The sequence below is a fragment of the Carassius carassius genome, chromosome 19, assembly GCF_963082965.1.
Source record: "Carassius carassius chromosome 19, fCarCar2.1, whole genome shotgun sequence".
Classification (NCBI taxonomy): domain Eukaryota; kingdom Metazoa; phylum Chordata; class Actinopteri; order Cypriniformes; family Cyprinidae; genus Carassius; species Carassius carassius.
In genome coordinates, this window is record NC_081773.1 from 12,348,440 (window position 1) to 12,371,695 (window position 23,256).

The 23,256-nt window shown below is 40.3% G+C and overlaps 3 protein-coding genes and 1 pseudogene across 4 annotated transcripts; 3 read left to right on the forward strand and 1 right to left on the reverse strand.

Moving 5' to 3' along the window:
• The first annotated feature begins 207 nt into the window (after nucleotides 1-207).
• Nucleotides 208-3,686, forward strand: gja8a (gap junction protein alpha 8 paralog a). Its single transcript, XM_059499850.1, has 2 exons — nucleotides 208-333; nucleotides 682-3,686. Exon 2 carries the CDS (start codon nucleotides 695-697, stop codon nucleotides 2,870-2,872), a length of 2,178 nt encoding a protein of 725 aa, XP_059355833.1. The 5' UTR covers nucleotides 208-333; nucleotides 682-694; the 3' UTR covers nucleotides 2,873-3,686.
• Nucleotides 3,687-5,914: 2,228 nt separating this feature from the next.
• zgc:113314 (uncharacterized protein LOC619272 homolog) lies at nucleotides 5,915-6,930 on the reverse strand. Its single transcript, XM_059500782.1, has 5 exons — nucleotides 6,836-6,930; nucleotides 6,569-6,678; nucleotides 6,274-6,321; nucleotides 6,095-6,164; nucleotides 5,915-5,940 (listed from the first exon to the last, which is right to left on the reverse strand). Exons 1-5 carry the CDS (start codon nucleotides 6,882-6,884, stop codon nucleotides 5,915-5,917), a joined length of 303 nt encoding a protein of 100 aa, XP_059356765.1. The 5' UTR covers nucleotides 6,885-6,930.
• A 4,349-nt stretch (nucleotides 6,931-11,279) lies between these two features.
• piga (phosphatidylinositol glycan anchor biosynthesis, class A) lies at nucleotides 11,280-14,741 on the forward strand. Of its 2 annotated transcripts, XM_059499852.1 has the most exons (7): nucleotides 11,280-11,705; nucleotides 11,818-12,138; nucleotides 12,224-12,656; nucleotides 12,997-13,129; nucleotides 13,217-13,349; nucleotides 13,593-13,799; nucleotides 14,165-14,741. In XM_059499852.1, the coding sequence occupies exons 2-7, from the start codon at nucleotides 11,839-11,841 to the stop codon at nucleotides 14,432-14,434; spliced, it is 1,476 nt and encodes a 491-aa protein (XP_059355835.1). In that variant the 5' UTR covers nucleotides 11,280-11,705; nucleotides 11,818-11,838; the 3' UTR covers nucleotides 14,435-14,741. The 2 variants fall into 2 exon arrangements, with proteins under 2 accessions (XP_059355835.1, XP_059355834.1); XM_059499851.1 differs by having other exon boundaries at nucleotides 11,280-12,138.
• Nucleotides 14,742-16,122: 1,381 nt separating this feature from the next.
• LOC132095093 (ankyrin repeat and SOCS box protein 11-like) lies at nucleotides 16,123-19,709 on the forward strand (annotated as a pseudogene).
• The last annotated feature ends 3,547 nt before the right edge of the window (nucleotides 19,710-23,256 follow it).

Here is a 23,256-nt window from a genome sequence, read left to right on the forward strand (position 1 = left end):
TTTTATTTCATTTTTTTTTAAATGTGTACATTTGGGACAGGCTTGTGGATGGTGTCCTGTCCCTCTGGCCCCTCTGGCTGTGGGTATGTTGATCCTATTGTCTTCTGCATCAACACTCGTGGTCTGGTGCATAAAGGGCATCTGGTTAGCAGCTTAGACTCTATAGCAGGCATGAAAAGCAGCCATCATAGCCCATTCACTCTCATCTGCTCAGTGGTGCGACAAGGATGAGGACTGAGTCTGGGTGACTGGGGGACAGGATTTCAGTTTGCCCCACAGGCCACAGGAGCAACGGACTGAACTGGACAGCACTGGACCCACCACTGTGCAAAGGTGACTATTTAGGCTCAGTTAACTTTACCTCTTCATTTAATGCAACAGCTTTTTTTTTCCAGGCCTAAATTGTTGAATGTGAGCCTGTTGGTGATGTGTTTTGGCAAAGTCTTACAGTTGTTTCATGGTCCTGTTTGAAAATGGTCTGCTCAGTCTAGTTTTGTTTATCAAGAATTTTACTTATTAATTAATAAAAAAATCATATCAATCATTTTATTATTAAATCTTTGTATATATAAAAAACAAAACAAAACCGCAAGCGTATGATATATCAGTTTATCATGCAAGTAAAACACTCTTGGACCACCTTGTTTCTCCCTAATTCCCATTTGTCTTTCTTGTACACAGCTAATACACAACCATGGGAGACTGGAGCTTCTTGGGTAATATTTTGGAAGAAGTAAACGAACACTCCACTGTGATTGGCCGTGTTTGGCTCACAGTTCTGTTCATTTTCCGCATTTTAATTCTCGGCACGGCAGCAGAGTTTGTCTGGGGAGACGAGCAGTCTGATTACGTATGTAACACTCAGCAGCCAGGTTGCGAGAATGTGTGTTATGACGAGGCCTTTCCAATCTCCCACATCCGTCTATGGGTGTTACAAATCATTTTTGTATCCACACCTTCACTTGTATACGTCGGCCATGCTGTCCATTACATCCACATGGAGGAAAAGCGAAAGGAACGTGAAGAAGCTGAGGTTAGCCACCAACAGCAAGTAGGCGAGGAGCATCTTCCACTTGCAGATCAGGGAAGTGTTCGCACCACCAAGGATGCCAGCACGAAGGGTAGCAAAAAGTTCAGACTCGAGGGCACTCTGCTTTTCACGTACATATGCCATATCATCTTCAAAGCTCTTTTTGAAGTAGGCTTCGTGGTTGGACAGTACTTCCTCTACGGGTTCCGCATCCTGCCGCTGTACCAGTGCAGTCGTTGGCCATGCCCCAACACAGTGGACTGCTACGTCTCCCGACCCACTGAGAAGACCATCTTTATAATTTTTATGCTAGCAGTTGCTTGTGTTTCACTGTTCCTTAACTTTGTGGAGATCAGTCACCTCGCCTTGAAGAAGATCCGATTTGTATTCCACCGACCAGCTCCAGCGCAGTTGGAGCCTCTTGGACCACCTGAGAGGAGCTTACCATTCCTTCTGACCACCCCTGTCCAAAAATCTAAGGGTTACAGGCGCCTTGAAGAGGAGAAGAAAGACGAGGTGGCGCACATATATCCACTAGCTGAGGTTGGTATGGAAGAGGGCCAGTTCTTCTCGCCTCAGCTGGAAAAGGAGCAGAAAAGGAGTCAGGAGGCGGTTATGTCAACAGCGCCACCTGTAGAGGAGACAATAATATGCGATGAGACTCAACCCTCCTTCATTCAGGTCACAGGGACACTACCAGAGCTTCCACCAGAAGAACCACTTCGGGAAGGAGATGAGGTAGACAGCTTAAAATCTCCAACAGCTTTCCCAGAAGTACTGGAAGAGCATTCAGAAGGGGAAAGTGTGGAGGAAACATATTTAATATCACTTGAAGAGAGTTTGGATATAGATCTAGGAGAACTGGCCTGTAGAGATGTAACTGAGGAAAAGTCAGCGATGGAAAGTAGCTTAATAGATCCTGAGCCAACACAGGAAGAAAGACTTTCAGGAGCAGAAGAAGAAAAGGAAAACTTACAAGAAATTGGGGAAAAAGATCATAACACCTTTAAGGTCCAAGAGTTGAGGAAAGAAGGGAGTTTACCTGATGTGCTTGAGGAAGCGACAGCAGTTGAGGTGTCTGACCAAGAGAGGGAACTATGTGAAATTGAGCCTTTTGTTAATGAAGACATTTTGGAAGAGGCGATTACTGGTGATCTGGACATGTCTAAAATATCCGAGGGGGAGCAAGAGCCTGAGGCTTTAGGGGAGGTAGCAGGGTCAAATTTACCTGACATAGAGCCCATTGGGGATGAAGTGGATATGGGAAAGGTCAAAGCTAAGGGGGGTGTAGAAGATATGGAAGGGGATGAAGTTCAACAGGATGTTGTAGACTCAGAAGTGGACAAACCTTCAGATGAAGTAGTAGATATAGGAAAGGGTGAAACTCTAGAGGGTCTAGTGGATGCAGGAAGAAGCCGTGCTCTAGAAGATGTACTACAAACAGGCAAGAATGAAGTTTTAGAAAATCTGAATGAAGTTAGACCTTTTGATGCTGCAGTCAGTAAAGGTGAGGAGGTTCTAGATAAAGCTGTAGGACTTGCTGCTGACACTGAACAGGTGGAAACTTTGGCAAAGGAGGAGGTCTCCTTGAAGATAGAGGATCCAGAACAGGTCCAAGTCTCTAGGGAGTGTGATGGGTCAGGGAAAAAAGAGAATTCTATGGAAACTGGAGGCCTAGAGAAGGAGGAGTGTTCTGAAGTAATGATGGGCATGGAGGCCACAGAGGAGATGATGGATGTATCACCTGCACCTCTGGAACTAGAGAAAACAGAGGAAACAAGATCATTAAGTCGTCTCAGCAAAGGTAGCAGCAGAGCCAGGTCAGATGATCTAACAATATGACTGAACTACAAGCAGAAACGTAACTAAAAAATCCCCAAATTCCCAAGTGCCACATTATCAGGTGAATCATTGGACAAGCATGTTTTCTTGGGGTTTTCAACAAGTCATGAAATGCCCCAAGTATGATCATCCCCCTTATGGAATGTATATACTTCATGTATAATGGCCCATTAATACTGTATGAGAAAAAAATATTATGAATTTCTTGTAACCACCTAGGAGTTCTGGACACAAGTTTGTGTTTGTGTGTGTGTGTGTGTGTTTTACACACAAGTTCATCTAAAAAGAAAGGCAAAGGTACAAGAACACAAAAACAATGAATGATTTGTAGAAATTATGGCAATAACAAATTACAATCTTCTACTAAAAGTGGTAGCTTATTTATCACAGGGAACATTACTAGGGACATACTTTCAAGCATAACTTGATTTTTTTTTTTGTCTTGCTTTTCAAAAAGACCTTTTCTTTATTTATTAAATTTCTTATACTATAAATCCCATGCAAGATAATCACAGAGTGACATTCTGAAAAAACTGTCTATTGCTTTGACAATTTATGTTTATCTATACATTTGCCTGTTATTGTTTTATGATTATCCTGGGCCATAATCATTGTGTTATCGTTTATAAATCTACAATCAATTTGTTTACAACATTTACATTCCTTTTCAGTAACATCTGGACTTCTGATACAAAGTTTATTAAAAATACAGAATATTGTAATTGAGAAGTTTGAGAAGTTGTAGGGTTTGATTACAGGTAGCAGGACTAATATTTATATGAACTGTACAACAAAAAAGGGGGTTTTATGATGTGTGTAAGTGAAATACCCAGATTTTTTTTTTTTTTTTGAAGACCCTGAATAAAGATACCACACCGAGTGATGACCAGTTGTGCTGTTTGTATTCAAATACGTTTTCAACCTGCCCATGAACAACAACGCTATCTGACATCAACAATGATTTTTTTTTTTTTAAGTGTAATAAAATTGCATGTTGCTTACTGGAATTGGACAAAAATAACATGTATGCCCTCTAGTGGTCATAAACCTAAATAACAACAACCAGAATTAAAGTGCAAGGTCAGGGACGGATGTGTGAAGACCCCAAACAGCCCTTCTTCAAACCAATGAAATGTGTGAAGATATTTTTGTTTAGTATCAGTGTGACATTGTGGGTGTTTGCAACTTCTTCCAACACATATTTTGCAACCTTGACACAAGTAGGATCAGTCATACATTTACAAAAACAGTTTCTACAGAGTGTCTGTTCATCTTTGTTTCTGTTCACAAGATATCTTCTGTTCATGCCTCCATGACCAGCATAAAAATTATAACACCGTGTATTTATTTACATAAAATATCCACATACATAACATATTTAAATGTGTTCAAAGAAATTAATTCAAAGAAATGTAAGATTCATAAGAATGAGTTTGCCACTCTGCCTTGATTTAAAGGTGTTTAATATAATATAAGTAAAACAGCAATCATTTACATCCCCTCTGATATCGTCAGTCACACGTCTTTAACACTTTTAATGTTTTCTTTTCTGCCTGCAGGTAATGATGTCTTGAGAGCTGTCATATTGGTGGTATGGTGATGCCAAGATGAGGATTTGATAATTAAGCCTTTCAAAAGATGCCATTCAAATGATGATTGTCATCCTAGAAACAAAAAGAAAATATACTGTAACTAAAAAATAATCTTCTACTGCAAAATGTTTCTCTTTCTATATGAAGGAAGAATTTAATCTCGCCATTTCTTGTAAATGCTCAGTTTCTTGCTCTTATAAAGGGGACCACAGACACAATCAAGTGTGAAAGTAACACATACGTAAAATAAATGCCTAACCTTTTTGTTGACGCTTCTGTATCAAAATTAAATCCTTAAAATAAAAATAAAAACATAAAGAGAAGTTAGATCATCTATGTCACTAAATGGTTGGATTTCCAGTGTAGAAAACATGAATATACCATGCACAATATGTTTAAAGTTTGCCATTCCAGTTGGGTTAGAGTAAGTTTTACATGAAAACAGCTGAAGTGGTTTTCAAACAGCAGTCAGATCTTATAGGAAGGGCCTCTTGATTCAGTCTCTATGTCTCTTGATTTTTAAATTACATGCTCTGAAACAAATTCTCTCGCCCTCATTTTGACCATTATAAAGGTTTTCTGCATATTTTACTTTTCATGTTTCTGATATATGAATGTGTCTGTAGAAACGAGATCTCAGTATGATACCTTTTCCTTAAGTAATGTCTTCATGATGAAGTCCATAATTGGAATCATGTTGATCAGCTGCCCTTTTTTCCATCGTCTGTAAAGATTCAACAGTTCTACTCCAGCGTGTCCTTCTTGACACACTGAGGACTAAATGAAAAGAAAGAAATGTGAAAGACAGTCAAATATGCTTTCATATGCACAGGATTAAAATTTATGATCAAGTAATGTAGCTTTTTTCTTATCACTGACCTTTGGAAGTGACTGCAAAATATGAATTAGCCACTGAAAATCTTTTAGAGCATTTTTCAGGCTCTGATCTTGATGCGTTTTGATGTTCAAAGCTTCCAGACTCCTGAATTTCTCAACAGTGGAAATCTGATGAGAAACCATTTTTTTTAAATGTTAAGTACTTTACAACTCATCTTTTTCTTGTACCTGTAATAACTTTTCTGCAATTGGAAAGAGGCTGATACACTAGTTGTGGTTTTGAATGCATTCAATTTTTATCAGGAAAAATTAGCTAAAATAAACCAAAGGGACTAATTACAGAGGCTCCTTTGGTCATTTTGTTTAATTTTACATATAAATAAACATATCCATGACCTTAACACACAAATCATAAATTCCAAAACATTTGAAATTCTATGAAAATAAATAAATACAAATAATTAATTAATATATATATTTTTTTACATGAGATCTCGAGTAACTCTTTACCTTGCCAATGTTGTTCTTGTATTTTGACCTCAAACATTTCAGCTCTTTAGACCACCTGAAAATAAAACATTTACATTCGTCTAAACTCAAGTCATCAACCATCTTAAAAGATTGGGGCTTTCCAGAAACCTGAAATATCAAATAGCAGAAGGAGTTATTCATTCACTGTCTAGACAAGAAGGATGACAAAGATAATCGCTCAGTTCCTCATAATTTAGCTGTCCAGATTATTTTCTATAGGAATGAAATCTTATCAGCAGAAACAATGCAGAGCCTAATCTACCTTTGCTGTGACTGTTTAACTGTGTTGCTAGGTCTTTTATAATGTTGAAAATGCCCAAGGTGTTTTGCTTCTGTGTGGATACAAAGACATAGACACATGCATGTAGCTATAACTGTCATTCAAAACCAAGCGTAATGAATGTATAGGCTGATTTAATTAGTAAATCAGTGTAAGTATACCTGTAGAAATGTCTCCTTTGATCCTAATGTATTCCTTAACCGGTTTACCTGTTAGATAAAATTGGGTTAAATCTCAAAAGATAAACTGTCTGCACACTTGAATCCTTAAAGCAAATTTAAACACCAAGCTTTTGGTCAAACGACCATCTTCAGGGCATATAGATAAAATTGGGTTAAAATAAACTGGAAAAGTTACAGCCCTCCAAGTCTGTTCATGTTTTTACATAAAGAAAAAACACTATGCACACATTCAGAAAATACCAATAGACGTAGATGTTTCATGATGAAAACTTACCATTGTAGTAGACAACTCAGGCTTTATGAACGGTTCAGACATACGATAATATTCTATTTTAACAGTCTCACAACTAGTTTTAGTTTTCCATGTGGACATGACATCTCGTCCTTTAAAAGTAAAAAGTATCATATTAGCATGTATATCTGCGTATTGAATAAGAAAGTTAAGCCAAATGAATGACCGGTCATAGTTGACTTTAAATGAATAGGCTACATGTTTCCATTACCACATAGGAGGTCATTATCTGTATATTCATTGACGTACCCTTCCTTGGCGAATCATGTTGGTTCCGAATACACTTCAAAATCCCCATATGTTCTTATATCGTAGGCTATTTCAGACAGACGAGCGCTTGAGAACCGAACAGTTGTTGTTACAATATATAGTGGGTGGCGCTTCTGTACTTCCTCTTAATTGTGGGCTTTAACTGGAATCACATTATTTCCAAGAACCTGTCATAATAGCGCAGCTGATATCACAGCATTAAAAACGTTACTAGACTTTGAGTCAGCAGCGAGTGTCTGAAATAACTTGATCCGATGTGGATTATGATCACCATGCAAGGCAGAAATATTTATAAGCGATGCTATAGACTATGCACGCTATTACCATAGTAAACATGGTAAATGCGACCGCTTGAAGAAATCAGACGTCAGCTTCTTATTCTCTATCACAATCGTGTATTTATTTAGTAACATATTTTATGTCATAAGTCTCGTCTCGAGAGTTTAGCTCCGCGTAGCATATGTCCTAAAATATAATGTTTTTTGTTCGGGAGCTTTTATAAAAATATAGAAATTATAATTCTTTCTAAATGTGATGTATAATGTGACTACAAATAAACAGAAACAGACTCGACTGAATTAGCAGGCTATGTTCATAACGCTTTATTTCTGTGACTAATTTTCAATCCTGATAAATTAATTAATTATGATGCATCACCTTATTATAGTAAAACATTTGGATTTAAATATTTAACAAAGCATGCAAACAAACGGCCGCTTTTCAAGTGATTTATTTTTTATTAGTTGTTTGATAATTTCTTTTTGTGGTGAAATGATGGGGTTGCATGACGTTGTTCCTGATAGGCGTGTTAAGGGCGGTTCCCTTTCAAGGGAACTTCGACCTGCAACCTCTAGGGGTCGCTATGGGGTCCACCAGGTCTGTCCAGCTTCCTCCCCCTCCATCGGATCCAACTCACCACCAGGTGGTGATCAGTTGACAGCTCGGCCCCTCTCTTTACCTGAGTGTCCAAGACATACTGCCGGAAGTCAGGAGAAACGAGCACAAAGTCAATCATTGACCTCCTACCTGGTGTCCTGGTGCCACGAGCAATATGGACAAACTGTGACTTGCACAGAAGTCCAATAACAGAACACCACTTGGGTTCAGATCAGGGGGGGCCATTCCTCCCAATCACACCCCTCCAGGTATCACTGTTGCTGCCCACGTGAGCATTGAAGTCCCCCAGTAGAACGACGGAGTCCCTGGTCGGAGCACTTTCCAGCACCCCTCCCAGAGACCCCAGGAAGGCCGGGTACTCTACACTGCCATTTGGCCCATAAGCACAAATGACAGTGAGAGGCCTATCCCCGACCCGCAGGCACATGGAAGTGACCCTTTCGTTCACTGGGGTAAACTCCAACACATGGCGACTTAGCTGGGGAGCTATGAGCAACCCCACACCAGCCCTCCAGAGTAGTAGATCCATCCTCTCTCAAGGGGGGTGGTTCCAGGGCCCAAGCTGTGCATGGAGGTGAGCCTCCTGCACAAGCTCAGGCTCCTTCCCCGCCAGTGAGGTGACATTTCACGTCCCTAAGGCCAGTTTCCATGTCCAGAGATCAGGTCGTCGGGGCCCCTGCCTTCGACCGATCCCCGATCCACAATGCACCAGCCCCTTATGATTCCTCCCGCAGATGATGGGTCCACGGGAGGTCGGCCCCATGTTGCTTTTTCGGGCTAAGCCCGGCCGGGCCCCATGAGGGGAGGCCCGGCCACCTGGCTCCAGGCGACGTCACGGTCCTTGTTTTTACATTTTTCATAAAGGGCTGATGAACCACTATATAAATTTAAAGGGAGTACTCTTTGCATGCTGTAGGCTATAAGATTATATATTCAGAATTTAAATAAAACCTGTGTTTTTCATGCTTGATGAGCGGCCCCAGAGAAAGCTAACTACTACACTATATAGAAAAAGATAATAATTTCAGAAGCACAAATGATTGGTCTCTTTGGTGGTCAGCACCAGAATTTTCCTGTGAAGCATTAAGTGTAAATACAACATTGAGTGAACTGAGACAGACTTTACTGTTACATGAATCGAATGAGTGGATCTGGAATTTTACTACAAGCCACAAGGTTCATAAAATAATTTTTCCCAAATTGCTGCCATTTTATTTAACATGTAATACATTTTTGCAGGTATTATTTTTCTCAGCTTCTTGTGTGCTAAAGGAAACTACTCAGAATGAAATGTAAGTCAAATGACTAATGATTCATGACTACGAGAGCACAGACGTGGAAACACACAACAGGTCAGGGAGGAAAATAATTTCCTGGTAAAAGTTCCTGGTACAATTGTTCCGGGTAATTTCAGTGAATTTACCCGGAACTTTATTTAGAGTAAATAATAGGCTATTATATCATATTTCTACTTCCTTGTAGGGCAGACTAGGGATTACAATATATTTCTTGTAATGCTGTATGTATTTATTGCTTTATATATCACAAGTAAAGATAATCTGTTGTAACTGATTTAGTGAACAAATAGAACAATAACACAACAGTAAAATTAATTTAGAAAGAATTTGGAAAGTACTGCATTTGAATAATGGCTTATGAAAAAGTAGCCTCAAATTACAAGTTTTTTTTTTTACATTAGTAAATATATTTAAATTACAAAATGTTATTTTGAAGAATAACAAAGGAGTCACTAGAAAATCTTAATACACACACACATATATATATATATATATATATATATATATGTATGTATATGTAACAGTTCTATACATAAAAATCTGTACAAACACGATCTTAACTTCTATTGTAACATTTTGACTTCTCATTAAAACTCAATAAAATAAGCAAAATACTTATTGTAAAATGTTTAGTATAAACCTTAATGTTTAGGATTAAGTAGAAGTAAGTGAAATGTGTTTTACCACATATTTTACTATGAAATTATAACACTCTGTCTGTCTCAACAGAGCCAAACCCTGGGTAAATAATTACCGTCTCTTTAAAATCTATGTTAAAGGTGTAGGTATGTCTTCCTCTCTTTGAATCATAGAAAGAGATGTGGCCCTCTTCTATGTCCAGATTAACTCCTATTTTAGAGGGTGTTGGCAGGTCCAGTTTAGTGTCTGGTTCAGTCAAAGCCATCAAAGTTGGTCTCTTAAAATAATACACTTTGCTAATCATAGTTAGCCCAGCGATAGGTTACATTAGAAAATAAGCCTTGACAAAATTCCCCAAACCACCCAAAAGTTATTAATATGGCCGTATGGCATACGGGTCAGGTAGCCTGCTTCCCTTCGCGAGAGTTAATTTACAAAATTAGCTGTCACGGTCCCGCAGAGTCAGTGACTGTACCAAGCGTGCCGCACAAGCCCTAAAAAGTGAAGCCAAAACGTCTCGATCGCCCCCCGGTGGCTGGTCCTAGTATAGGTCATAAGTCCCGCCTCCCCATGTTTTTCAACGGGACGTGAGACAAACTAAACAATTAAATTACACTTCAAATATCGTTTTTCCAAAGGTGGTTTCTTTCATTTGCTGTAGCTTTTATCACGCTGATGTAAGTTCAAGTGTCTGTTTCAAAAATAAGTTGTTTTTTAGTTAGTTACGTGATGCGGTGGTGTAACGTCATGATTGACAGCTCTGATTGACAGGTTCTCGAGCGAAGTAGTCACTGAAGCACCAACGGACATTCTTTTCGGGATCTTCGGAGGACTGTGGAGATTGTATTTACTTTATTTTAACAAGCCTTTTGTCGTACTGCAATCAATTTTTTAAAAAGTGTGCAGAATCCACTCTCCATGAGTGCATTCTGCGAGAGTGAGGGCGGAGCGTTGATTTTCACGGCTTTACTTCCTGCTCAATACTGCGCATGTCTGGTCCCGAGATCGCTACTGCGCAGACTCAAGTTCAATATGTCAGCGCCATATCGGGACTCTGGCGGCTTCAGTTCTCATCAATGGAAGAGAGCGAAGGGGCGTCGTCCACCTTTTTTTACAGTCTATGGACTGTACATATTTGGACAGTTCCGAACCTTCTTCTGCATCCATGTCTAATAAATCCCTCCTAAAACGTGCTAGCTTACGCTTGTCAACATTGCGCGTCCGCGCCTCTTTCTGCCTCCAGCTAAGCCCCGCCCACCCGGAGACGTTGCAATGTTTACTGTGTTTGGATCCAAAATTACATCGGCTTCAAGAACAAAAGGAAAAGATATTGTATTGATTCTTGAACTCTGTATTGTTCATTTACATTTATATACCCTGATTATGAAAGCTGCAGTTGAGCTTTGAGGATTTAGTGAGATTGCCGGTTATGGAAGAAACCAAGATTAAATTGTTCGACAAAGCAAAAAATATTATTTATGAGACTATGGCTTAAAGTACTTACCTTAAAGTATTTATTATTATTATGACAGTCAGGAATCAAACTTTTAGATCTTTGTCAAGGTAACGGTGTCCTGTAGAGGGAAGCACTTACCGTCGCATTGAATTATTTTACCCCATGAAGAAAAAACTCCCTAAACCACGGAAGTGGATGTGATGAACTGCTGTTTTGCATGTGTTTTATTCCAGAAAAATGCTATTTTTAATTTCTATGATGGCAGAACATGACACGAATTAACATTGGATTTAAGATGTGCTAAAGATGTAGTTCCAGCGCACATTTTCAACAGTGTTTGTTCATTCGTTGAGGATTCAGTCTCATATGTTAACAGCTAGCGACTGACTGACAGTTGTTTTTGTATTTTAGTGTCATTCATGTAAATGACACGTAGTGCTTATGTACGAAGAGTGTGTTAAATTAGTAAAACTCAAGATTCTTTAATTCATCCGCTTGTCTATTAAGTCTTCGTCTATTGAATCAAATCTCTTTTGTCACATCACCATAATCAGTAATGGTGAGTGTAGTTACAGTGTTGTATAGTAAAGTTTTCAGCCATAATACACTGCAGTCTATATACAGTGTGTCTGGCTTGTGCTGAGGTGCATCTCTACTTTTGAATGACAGAGCACTGAGGACTTCACATCACCATGGTCCACAGGAAGAGAGGTCACACTCATGCCCCTAAAACCCTTTCATCTCTGGACACTCACTCCTCCAGCAGCACACTGCGGCACACTGATCATGAGCTGGGCATAAAGCACAGGATATGTATGGTGTCAGACTTCTTCTACCCAAACATGGGTGGTGTGGAGAGTCACATCTACCAGCTCTCACAGTGCCTCATAGAGAAGGGCCATAAGGTCGTTATCGCAACTCATGCATATGGAGACCGTCGTGGGATTCGCTACTTGACCAGTGGACTGAAGGTGTATTATCTGCCACTGCAGGTGTGTTTTACAGTATACTACATTAGTTTAAAGTCTCATACATATCACACTTGCCACTCACATCCCCATGTCTTTTTCTTTTAAGGTCATGTATAATCAGTCCACAGCGACCACCTGCTTTCACAGTTTGCCGTTGCTCCGGTGTGTGTTTGTGCGTGAACGCATCACAATCGTGCACGCTCACAGCTCCTTTTCTGCGATGGCCCATGATGCTTTGTTCCACGCCAAGACTATGGGACTCAACACCGTATTCACAGATCACTCTCTTTTTGGATTTGCGGACCTGAGCTCTGTACTGACCAATAAGCTGCTGACTGTCTCTCTCTGTGACACCAATCATATTGTGTGTGTGTCGTACACTAGTAAAGAGAACACTGTACTGCGAGCCGCTCTTGACCCCGAGATCGTCTCTGTCATCCCTAATGCTGTCGACCCCACTGACTTCACCCCTGACCCCTGTCGCCGTGACAACAGCAAGGTTACAATTGTGGTCATCAGTCGACTGGTTTACAGGAAAGGTAGCTTGAGGATGGTTTTGGTTTTTATTTGCGCTACAGAATAATGTATTGATATATGCTAGTTCTGTTTGGGGGTAATGCTAAGAAAAGTTAATTTAACGATTCGAAAAATTTATTGTGAAGTAGCAAAAATAAATCTATATAAATAAGCGAATACGCCTTGAATACATGTAAGAGTAAATCAAATTAAAAATAAAATCAGTTTTTTTTTGGGGGGGGGGGGGTCTTTTCAAAAAAGTAACAAAACAAAAAAACATAGCTAATATCAAGCTACTTAAGGTTTTCTTATCTTATCTTTCATCTCATTGACCCTGTGATTTGTTGGCTGGTTGTTTCGCAGGGATTGATTTACTAAGTGGAATCATTCCTGAACTATGTGGAAAGCATCCAGATCTCTACTTTCTGATTGGTGGAGAGGGACCCAAAAGAATCATACTGGAAGAGGTTCGAGAAAAATATCAACTTCATGACCGGTATGAAAGTCAGTGGGCATGAGAAATGATCTCTAGATATGAGTTTTTGTAATTTCTTTACTCTCCCTTATTGTTATGTGTATAAAGAGTCCGTCTGCTGGGAGCTCTGGATCATAAAGATGTGAGGGATGTTCTTGTTCAGGGTCATATCTTTCTGAACACTTCTCTCACCGAGGCCTTCTGTATGGCCATAGTGGAAGGAGCCAGCTGTGGGCTGCAGGTATGTGGGGTTTTTCTATTAATATGTAAAATGGGTTGCTAATGACATATCATGTTGACTGCAAGTTGTGCAAAATAATATTGTGTGACATTATGTACATGCGATTAATTGCGTTTGATGAATCATGCAACCCTGCTGGTTTCCATGCTTCAAGTTTCTTTAATTGAAAATATCTAAATAGCCAGATTTTTGAATGTTCATCAGTGATCAAATCTAAATAACCACTGCTCTGTGTGTGTACAGGTGGTGAGCACCCATGTTGGAGGAATACCTGAAGTCCTCCCTGATGAGTTGGTGACTCTGTGTGAACCATCAGTCCGTTCCCTTTGTGATGGCTTGGAAACTGTTATTGTGAGAATACGCACAGGAAATGTGGCGTCTCCTGCCACCATCCACCGCAAGGTCCGAACACTGTACACTTGGAGAAACGTTGCCGAGCGCACAGAAAAGGCGAGTTTTTTAATTATTTGTTGGATGCACATTTGTTGGGTAACTTTAAAAAACAATTGGTAAAGTCTTTTAATGCTCATCAAGGCTGAAACTGGAACCTGATTCAGTTTTTTTTCATGAATCTTTTAATGAATAGAGATGAATAGAAAAAAAACAACAACATTTATTTGAAAAGGGAATCTTTTGCAACATTATAAATTACTTTACGGTCACCTTTGATCAATGTAATGCATCCTTACTGATAAAAGTATATATTTCTTTTAAAATAACTTAATCTTACTGACCCCAAGCTTTTGAAAGGTATTTTATTATCAAATGTTATTAGAATAATTGTACAATGAGCCCACTCTCTCTGTGTGTTTCAGGTGTATAATCGGGTGTGCAGGGAGCCCGTTTTGCCTTTTTCTGAGCGACTGCACAGCCTGTGGTCTCAGTGTGGTGCTGTGGCGGGCTCGATTTTCTCCTTTTTTGCTGTTATTAGCTTCCTCTTCCTGCTTCTCCTGCAGTGGCTCCGCCCAGATCATGTGATTGATGTTGCTGTAGACTCATCAGGTCCCCACAGCCAAATGGGACAGCAGCTTAGTAAGAAGAAAAGTAAAACACTACACTCAGCTGTGTCCGGATTAATAATTTAACATGTCCTCACATTAGTCTCATGATGGACTTTATTTAGAAGGGTAAGGATGTAAGTAATGAACTAAACTAAACCTGTTGTACCGGTACGTCATAGTGTACTATGGTACATCAAAACATGTGCTGACTACTGTTTACATTCATGTATAAAACAACGACCTCAGGTGAAGAAGAAGCTTTTAAAAGCTATCTTCAGGCACTCCTATTGTCCAGCACCTGCTTTTGCATGCTGAAAAGCTGCCTTTAACCGAACCCCCATCAGAAAATAGTCTAAACCTGATGAAATTGTTTCACAAATATGTTTTAACATGTAGATTTAAGATAAATGACAAACAGTGCCAGCTTTTCCTGTATCACCTTTACATTTTTCTTCTAACAGCACATCTGTATGGTATAGATGTGACTTAAACTGATATAAATGAGCTGAACTAAAAGTTTTAATGCCAAACAGAGTTTTATGTGCTCTAGTGGAGGTGTGAAATGTAAGATGCATCATATCTTAATTTTTTGGATGTGAAAGTGCTTGTTTCTCTTTATACTTGTTCTTACTGAAATTGCTTCTTTTTATTGGCAGATTTTGCAGTTCACTTACAACACACTTGATTTTGGGTGCTGTACATTTCATTCCTGCTTTCTTTGCAACTAAATTATATAGACCTTCACTGAGAGTTTTTTGAAAATGATTATAATGCACAAAAGTTCATACTACCTGAAATACTACTTGAATTATTTTTGTTGACACAATGTACAATAAACTTTCTTACCGTGAGTATACATTCCTTTTTGTTTTTTTATGTTGATATGAATGCATTTGTGGGTGCTATTGGGATTTTGGGCATGCGAAGCCTAAAATCTATGTAAAATTCTACTTGAAAAGTGCAACTGATGAGTATAAGTTTGGTGCATTATGGTAAAGTAGTTGTTTTTGTTGTAGATAACAGGAATCTTATGCTAACACCTGAACAGGACAGATAATACACACCTCACCCATTAAAGGCTATACCAGGAGTCGTTAACACACACTTATCACCCGTTCTGACTGCTTTCACACACATGCACATTCAATAGCCTCCCTATCCAGCTTGGACGGTCCTGTTCCTGCATAACACTGCATGCAAATCATGTTTTGCTGGAGTGGCAGATATCACCATTACATTTGCAGTTATATTGGCTTAGGTTCGTGGCTCATTGTCTTTTGTTAAGTTTTAGCTATTTTGCCTTGCTGTGTATGCAAAATCATATCTGTTTTTGAGGTTGTAGATCAAAGTTTGCAGTTAAAAATAAGATGAATTCATAGTGGCTCAGTGGTAGAGCATTGTGTTAACAGTGCAAAAGGTTGTGGGTTCGATTCCCAGGGAACACAGGTAAAAATCGTTGGCCTGAATACACTGTAAGTTGCTTTGGATAAAATTGTCTGTTAAATGCATTAATATAAATTGTCTTGACTTTGTTTCTGGTTAAAGGGGTTTTGTATGTTTTTGACTCATTTTGAGGGGATGTGTTTATGCGGGGGGGTTCTCACCTCTCAAGTTTAAGGAGACGGGGGTGCAAGCACATACTGATAACAGTGGGAGGTGCATTCTTGCCAAGGGGGGGTTTGTTTCTCTGAAGGCCATATAAACTCTGAAGAGTTTCTCTGTGCTACATTATCTGAATTGTTCTCTTCCTGCGAGGTCTCTGAGGTGTCTTCTTGTGAAGTTTATAGATGGCTGTGGTTCATGCTGAAGTGAATGTCTGGAGTAAGCCATGGGATCACAGGTTTCAGTTGTATTGAGGACATGTGTTTAATACACTAATGGCAGGTAAGTTTTCCTCTGTTGTTCTCCCTCTTCCTGAATATTTTTAGTAGTCAGATTTAAGGACCAAGGTCTCGTTTTTCTTCATTACATTTTTTGTTGTGATATCCCCTGAACTGTCACCACTGGACCTTGAGAAAGATGTTATATGATAGTATTGCCAAGTCCATACAATTCAGTTATTATACTCACTGAAAACAGAAAAAGGAAATAATGGTCTAGATAAGCCTGTTTATCTTGCCTTTGCCCTGGCTTAGCTTTAAATGCTTTTAAAGGATACATTTATTCTAAAAGATTGGATTGTATGTAGGTTTATTGGTTATACTTTGGGGATGAAACAGTCTCCGGATGTTTGTTCATTTGACCTCTTATTGAGGTCAGAGTTGTGACTCAGTGGGCTATGCACATGCTTAAAACATTCACGAACCATTGGCTTAAAATTTACAATTTTGCCCTGGGACATTTTCCTATTCCAGTCCCCCTAGCCCACCAATTAACTATACTTTACTATATAACAATAGCAAAAACTTAAAATAAATCAATAACATACTAATACTCATGGAAAAATCCTTAACCTTACCTATAATCATTAAAAGATAAGAATCCCTAATAAACAGACAAAGTTTGTTTATGCAGCACATTTTATACACAATGATAATTCAAAGTGCCTTATATTAAAATGATTTACAAAAATCATCAAAAATAATCATAACAGATGCATAAGAAATAACAATGAAAAATGCTATTATAATAATATCCTTTTTGATGTGTTCTTAAAGGGACAGTTCACCCCCAAATTAACATTTTGTCATCATTAACTTTGAAACAAATTGTTCCAAATGTGTTCAATTTTCTAATGTTCCACACAAAAGAAGATATTTTGAAGAATGTTGATAACCAAACAGTTGATGGTCATCTTTGACTTCTATAGTATGGAAGAAAAAATACTAAGGAAGTCAATGGCATTTGATTATATAATGACATTAACTAATTTCATTTTGGGGTGAAGTGTTCTTTTAGGAGTAGAGATTGTTTTTTTTATGTATATCACAGATCTATATATGTCTCTATTATAGATCAGTGCTGTATATACATTATTATTAATTTAATTAGAAACAACAAAAGTATATATGGCACAAACCTCATTTACAAATGTCCATGTCTCTGCTTTATTAGATTCCTGGGATGACAGAACACCTCTACATGATGCTGCTTTACAAGGAAGATTGCTGCCATTACGAAGACTACTTTCTCAGGTACTGATGGAAGAAACACTGCCATAACATTTTTCAGGCTGAATACAGTAGTTCACAAAAATATCTGGACACTTAAATATGTATCATTACACTATAAAAAAAATCAGTCCTTAACATTAGATGGAATCACACCACTGCATGAAGCATGTGTTGGAGGCCATTTCACCTGTGCTAAACTACTCCTGGAACATGGTGCTGATGTATGTATATACCTTTCCCTTTATTTACAGCCTTTATTTTGCTCATTGTTTCTGCATAAACATGCATTAATGGCTATATATGCATTCAGGCCAATGCTGTCTCTCTTGATGGAGCCACTCCTCTCTTCAGTGCATGCTTTAGTGGAAACCCCGCCCTCGTCAGCCTCATTCTGATCTACAGTTCTGTCCACCATCCAGCTCATCTGCAGAGCTCACCTCTCCATGAAGCAGCAAAGAGAGGTATGTGTGATGATTTGTGTGAATTTGCAATGCACTGAAACATTGGGATATCAGTAAACCAGACGTTATGTATCTGTTTCAGGTCACACAGCATGTGTTGAACTGCTGCTGTCTCATGGTGTGAATGTGGACATGGAGGTTCCCAGCATAGGAACAGCACTGTACTGTGCATGTCAATCCAAGGCAACAGAATGTGTACAGAGCCTGCTGATCTCAGGTCAGAATCTCTCTCTCACACACACACACACACACACACACACACACATTTGTTTTTTGTGAAAAGTGGGGACATCCCATAGGCGTAATGGTTTTTATACTGTACAAACTGTATATTCTATCGCCCTACCCTACACCTAACCCCAACCCTCACAGGAAACTTTGTGCATTTTTACTTTCTCAAAAAACTAATTCTGTATGATTTATAAGCCTTTTGAAAAATGGGGTCATGGGTTATGTCCTCATAAGTCACCCTCTCCTTGTAATACCTGTGTCATGTCATTATACAGAGTTCTGTCCTGATATGTCACAAAAACAAGAGCACACACACACACGCACACACCTCTTAATAGGGTAATACGTTTTATTTAGGGCCATTACGATCATTACAGAAATATAAATTTTGTTTTGGTAATGCATTTTACAGTAATAGTGTTTAATTTGGCGTGTTCTCAAAGGTTCATTACATTCTGTAGTATAATTAAAAAAATATCCTATAGAGATCATGTTTTCTCTGTTTTAGCTGTAACTAGATTAAATAAACCCACACACACACACACACACACATCCTCATCATCATAATTTTTAATATACTGTTCCGGCATTTATTCATATTTTTATTAGCTTTTATTTTGCAGAACTTTTTCAGTGTACATTTTAGTTTTAGTAATTTTATGTTTTTTAGAACATTTGCTAGATGTACATAAAAGTATATAAAAGTATGCATATAAAAAGTTAAATTATTAAATAGATTATTAAAAAGCAGCAGTAGCAGCAAAATAGGAGGGATATTATCAAAGCTCTCAAGGTTTTAGTTAATAATACAAAAACTGCCAATGAGAATAAGCTTGTTTCAATACGGTAATAAAAATTTGGGTGGAAATTTTAACACGGCTTCTTGCCTTCCTCCAGGTGCTGATGTACATTGTGGGCGGGGTCTTGACACACCTTTACATGCTGCAACCAGGGTGGGCGGGGCAAAAGAGGTGGAGCTACTGTTAGAGCATGGGGCTGATTGGACCTCAAGGAACTCTGAAGGAAAGAAAGCTCTGGAGTTGGCAGCAGATCAGAGCATCAAACATCTCTTGCAGACTACAGGTACATGAAAATATAGGATATCACATGAAAACTCAGTGTGCACCTGTGTGCAGCAATACTGATTTTGGCTTGGTTCTGCAGGTCCGTGCTCCCTGTCTCAGCTGTCCAGATGGTGTATTCGACGTTCCCTGGGACAAAAAGGACTAAACAAAACCAAGATGCTTTGCTTACCACATCTCCTGCACAATTATCTTCTTTATCATTAAATCACACATAAACATTCCCTGTCAAAACATGGTTCACATAGTAATCCTTTTTTTTATATATATATATATTTTGTACACATTTTTACCTGTAAATAATCTTTTTTTTCTTTTGTACAAATGTATCCTTTTTTGTTTTGTAATAAATATTTGTATACATTCAAAGACTTAATTTGTTGAAATTAATGCATGACTATATCCATACAAATAAACAAACAACACACAAACATCATATATTTTTATATTGTACAAACTTTATTTTCTATCCCCTTACCCTATCCCTACCTCTAAACCTACTCATCATAAAAAACTTTAGATAAAAAAGTATATATATATATATATATATATATATATATATTAGTCTAAAATAAAGTGTTTTGTTTTAGATTTTCCCACTTTGTATTTTAGATTTTTTTTTAAATAAATACGTATGAGTGTATATGTTATATATAATAAAAAATGAGATCTAAAATAGAAAGTTTTGTTATTTCAGACAACCCCCCCCCCCCCCCCCCCCCCAAAAACAAAAAACTAAAACTTTTTCCTCCCTTTCCTCAATTCTCTCCCCACAAGGTCAACATTTACTGGTATTACTGTAATTGTGGGGACATTTGATCCCCATAACGAAGGGAATATCAGGGCGACACACACACACACACACACACACACACACACACACACACACACACACACACACGTATACGTGCCCACATGAACATTCATTATGCCTACTAACTCAGACAGACTGAAGACTAAATTGACTACTAAATGTATTTTTTTTAACTCTGTAAACGAGCATTACCTGAACTAAACAGCAGATGGCACCTTTGTAACATACTTTATAATTTTTTTTTGTAATTTTATGGGACAGATTATGACAAATCACACTCCATAAATGGCTTTAAGATTCTTGCTATTTTCAGTTTATAAGTGCTTTGTATTGAGGAACGGCCCCCCTAATCTGAACCCGAGTGGTGTTCAGTTATTGGACTTCTGTGCTAGTTACAGCTTGTCCATAACGAACACCATGTTCAAGCATAAGGGTGTCCATCAGTACACGTGGCACCAGGATACCCTAGGCCGTAGGTCGATGATCGACTTTGTGGTCGTTTCATCCGCCCTCCAGCCGTATGTCTTGGACACTCGGGTGAAGAGAGGGGCGGAGCTGTCAACTGATCACCACCTGGTGGTGAGTTGGATCCGATGGCGGGGGAGGAAGCTGGACAGACTCGGCAGACCCAAACGTTCTGTGAGGGTCTGCTGGGAACGTTTGGCCGATCCTCCTGTCAGAGAGATCTTCAACTCCCACCTCCGGCAGAGCTTCGACCGGATCCCGAGGGAGGCTGGAGATATTGAGTCCGAGTGGACCATGTTCTCCACCTCCATTGTCGAAGCGGCCGCTCGGAGCTGTGGCCGTAAGGTCTCCGGTGCCTGTCGAGGCGGCAATCCCCGAACCCGGTGGTGGACACCGGAAGTAAGGGATGCCGTCAAGCTGAAGAAGGAGTCCTATTGGGCCTGGTTGGCTTGTGGGACTCCTGAGGCAGCTGACAGGTACCGGCAGGCCAAGCGGACTGCAGCCCGGGTGGTTGTGGAGGCAAAAACTCGGGCCTGGGAGGAGTTCGGTGAGGCCATGGAGAAGGACTATCGGTCGGCCTCGAAGAGATTCTGGCAAACCGTCCGGCGCCTCAGGAGAGGGAAGCAGTGCCCTACCAACGCTGTTTACAGTAGAGGTGGGGAGCTGTTGACCTCAACTGGGGATGTCGTTGGACGGTGGAAGGAATACTTCGAGGATCTCCTTAATCCCGCTGTCACGTCTTCCATTGAGGAAGCAGAGGCTGAGGGCTCAGATGTGGACTCGTCCATCACCCAAGCTGAAGTCACCGAGGTAGTCAAGAAACTCCTCGGTGGCAAGGCACCGGGGGTGGATGAGATCCGCCCTGAGTACCTCAAGTTTCACACTTCTCAGCCTCCCTGGGAAATTCTATGCCAGGGTACTGGAGAGAAGAATCCGGCCGATAGTAGAACCTCGGATTCAGGAGGAACAGTGTGGTTTTCGTCCAGGCCGTGGAACACTGGACCAGCTCTATACCCTCTACAGGGTGCTGGAGGGTTCATGGGAGTTTGCCAAACCAGTCCACATGTGCTTTGTGGATTTGGAGAAGGCATTCGATTGTGTCCCTCGCGGCGGCCTGTGGAGGGTGCTCCGGGAGTATGGGGTCCGGGGCCCTTTGCTAAGGGCTATCCGGTCCCTGTACGACCGGAGCAGGAGCTTGGTTCGTATTGCCAGCAGTAAGTCAGACTTGTTCCCGTTGCGTGTTGGACTACGGCAGGGCTGCCCTTTGTCACCGGTTGTGTTCATGATTTTTATGGACAGAATTTCTAGGCGCAGCCAGGGGCCGGAGGGGGTCAGGTTTGGTGACAACACAATTTCGTCTCTGCTCTTTGCGGATGATGTTGTCGTGTTGGCGTCATCAAGCCAGGACCTTCAGCATGCACTGGGACGGTTTGCAGCCGAGTGTGAAGCGGCTGGGATGAGAATCAGCACCTCCAAATCCGAGGCCATGGTCCTCAGTCGGAAAAGGGTGGCTTGCCCACTTCAGGTTGGTGGAGAGTTCCTGCCTCAAGTGGAGGAGTTTAAGTATCTTGGGGTCTTGTTCACGAGTGAGGGAAGGATGGAACGGGAGATTGACAGACAGATCGGTGCAGCTTCTGCAGAAATGCGGTCGATGTACCGGTCTGTCGTGGTGAAGAAAGAACTGAGCCGCAAGGCGAAGCTCTCGATTTACCGGTCAATCTACGTTCCTACTCTCACCTATGGTCATGAGCTTTGGGTCATGACCGAAAGGACAAGATCCCGGATACAGGCGGCCGTAATGAGCTTTCTCCGCAGGGTGGCTGGGCGATCCCTTAGAGATAGGGTGAGAAGCTCAGTCACCCGGGAAGAGCTCAGAGTAGAGCCGCTGCTCCTCCACATCGAGAGGGGTCAGCTGAGGTGGCTCGGGCATCTGTTCCGGATGCCTCCTGGATGCCTTCCCGGGAAGGTGTTCCGGGCGCGTCCCACTGGGAGGAGACCCCGGGGAAGACCTAGGACACGCTGGAGAGACTATGTCTCCCGGCTGGCCTGGGAACGCCTCGGTGTCCCCCCAGAAGAGCTGGAGGAAGTGTCTAGGGAGAGGGAAGTCTGGGGTTCTCTGCTTAGACTGCTTCCCCCGGGACCCGGCCCCGAATAAGCGGAAGAAGATGGATGGATGGATGGAAGTGCTTTGTATGCTAGTTTTTTATGCAATATAGCGTCAATACAAAACAACAAATGAAAACAGAGGTTAGTAAAACTATAGGCTAGCATACATTAAATAAAAAATAAGAATAATAATGAACATTAAGTTACATTAAGATATCTGTCTGTCTATCTATCTATCTGTCTGTCTGTCTGTGTATCCATCTATCTGTCTATCTGACTGACTCAACATATGCTGACAAATATGCTGAGGATCATAGGCACCGATACCGTGGGTGCTCCGGGGCTCGAGCACCCACGGAAAATGAGCACCCACGTGTGCCAGTGCCAGACTGCCAGTAGGCTACATTTATTTAAAATTAAACATTGCAGTTGGCGCTATGAAGCGTCTGCCACACTGTGATTGGTTATGTTGTTGTCAGTGACAGTGACATAACCAGTCGCATGCATGTTCCATATCCTATCCACCAATCACAGCGTTTCTGAAAACGTCACATCCCCCACTATACAGTGCCGTGCGAGTACGTAATCATTTACTGCTTTCCGTAATCACTAATCATTAATCAGACTAGAGTTA

Bases quoted from the DNA above. Each gene is read 5' to 3' on its own strand.
- gja8a (XM_059499850.1), top strand. From the start codon at position 695: ATGGGAGACTGGAGCTTCTTGGGTAATATTTTGGAAGAAGTAAACGAA.
- zgc:113314 (XM_059500782.1), bottom strand. From the start codon at position 6,884: ATGGGGATTTTGAAGTGTATTCGGAACCAACATGATTCGCCAAGGAAG. The intron at 6,679-6,835 runs GTACGTCAATGA...TTACTTTTAAAG, and splicing joins ACATGATTCGCCAAGGAAGG to GACGAGATGTCATGTCCACA. The intron at 6,322-6,568 runs GTAAGTTTTCAT...TTTATCTAACAG, and splicing joins CTGAGTTGTCTACTACAATG to GTAAACCGGTTAAGGAATAC.
- piga (XM_059499851.1), top strand. From the start codon at position 11,839: ATGGTCCACAGGAAGAGAGGTCACACTCATGCCCCTAAAACCCTTTCA. The intron at 12,139-12,223 runs GTGTGTTTTACA...TTTTCTTTTAAG, and splicing joins TGTATTATCTGCCACTGCAG to GTCATGTATAATCAGTCCAC. The intron at 13,800-14,164 runs GCGAGTTTTTTA...TGTGTGTTTCAG, and splicing joins TTGCCGAGCGCACAGAAAAG to GTGTATAATCGGGTGTGCAG.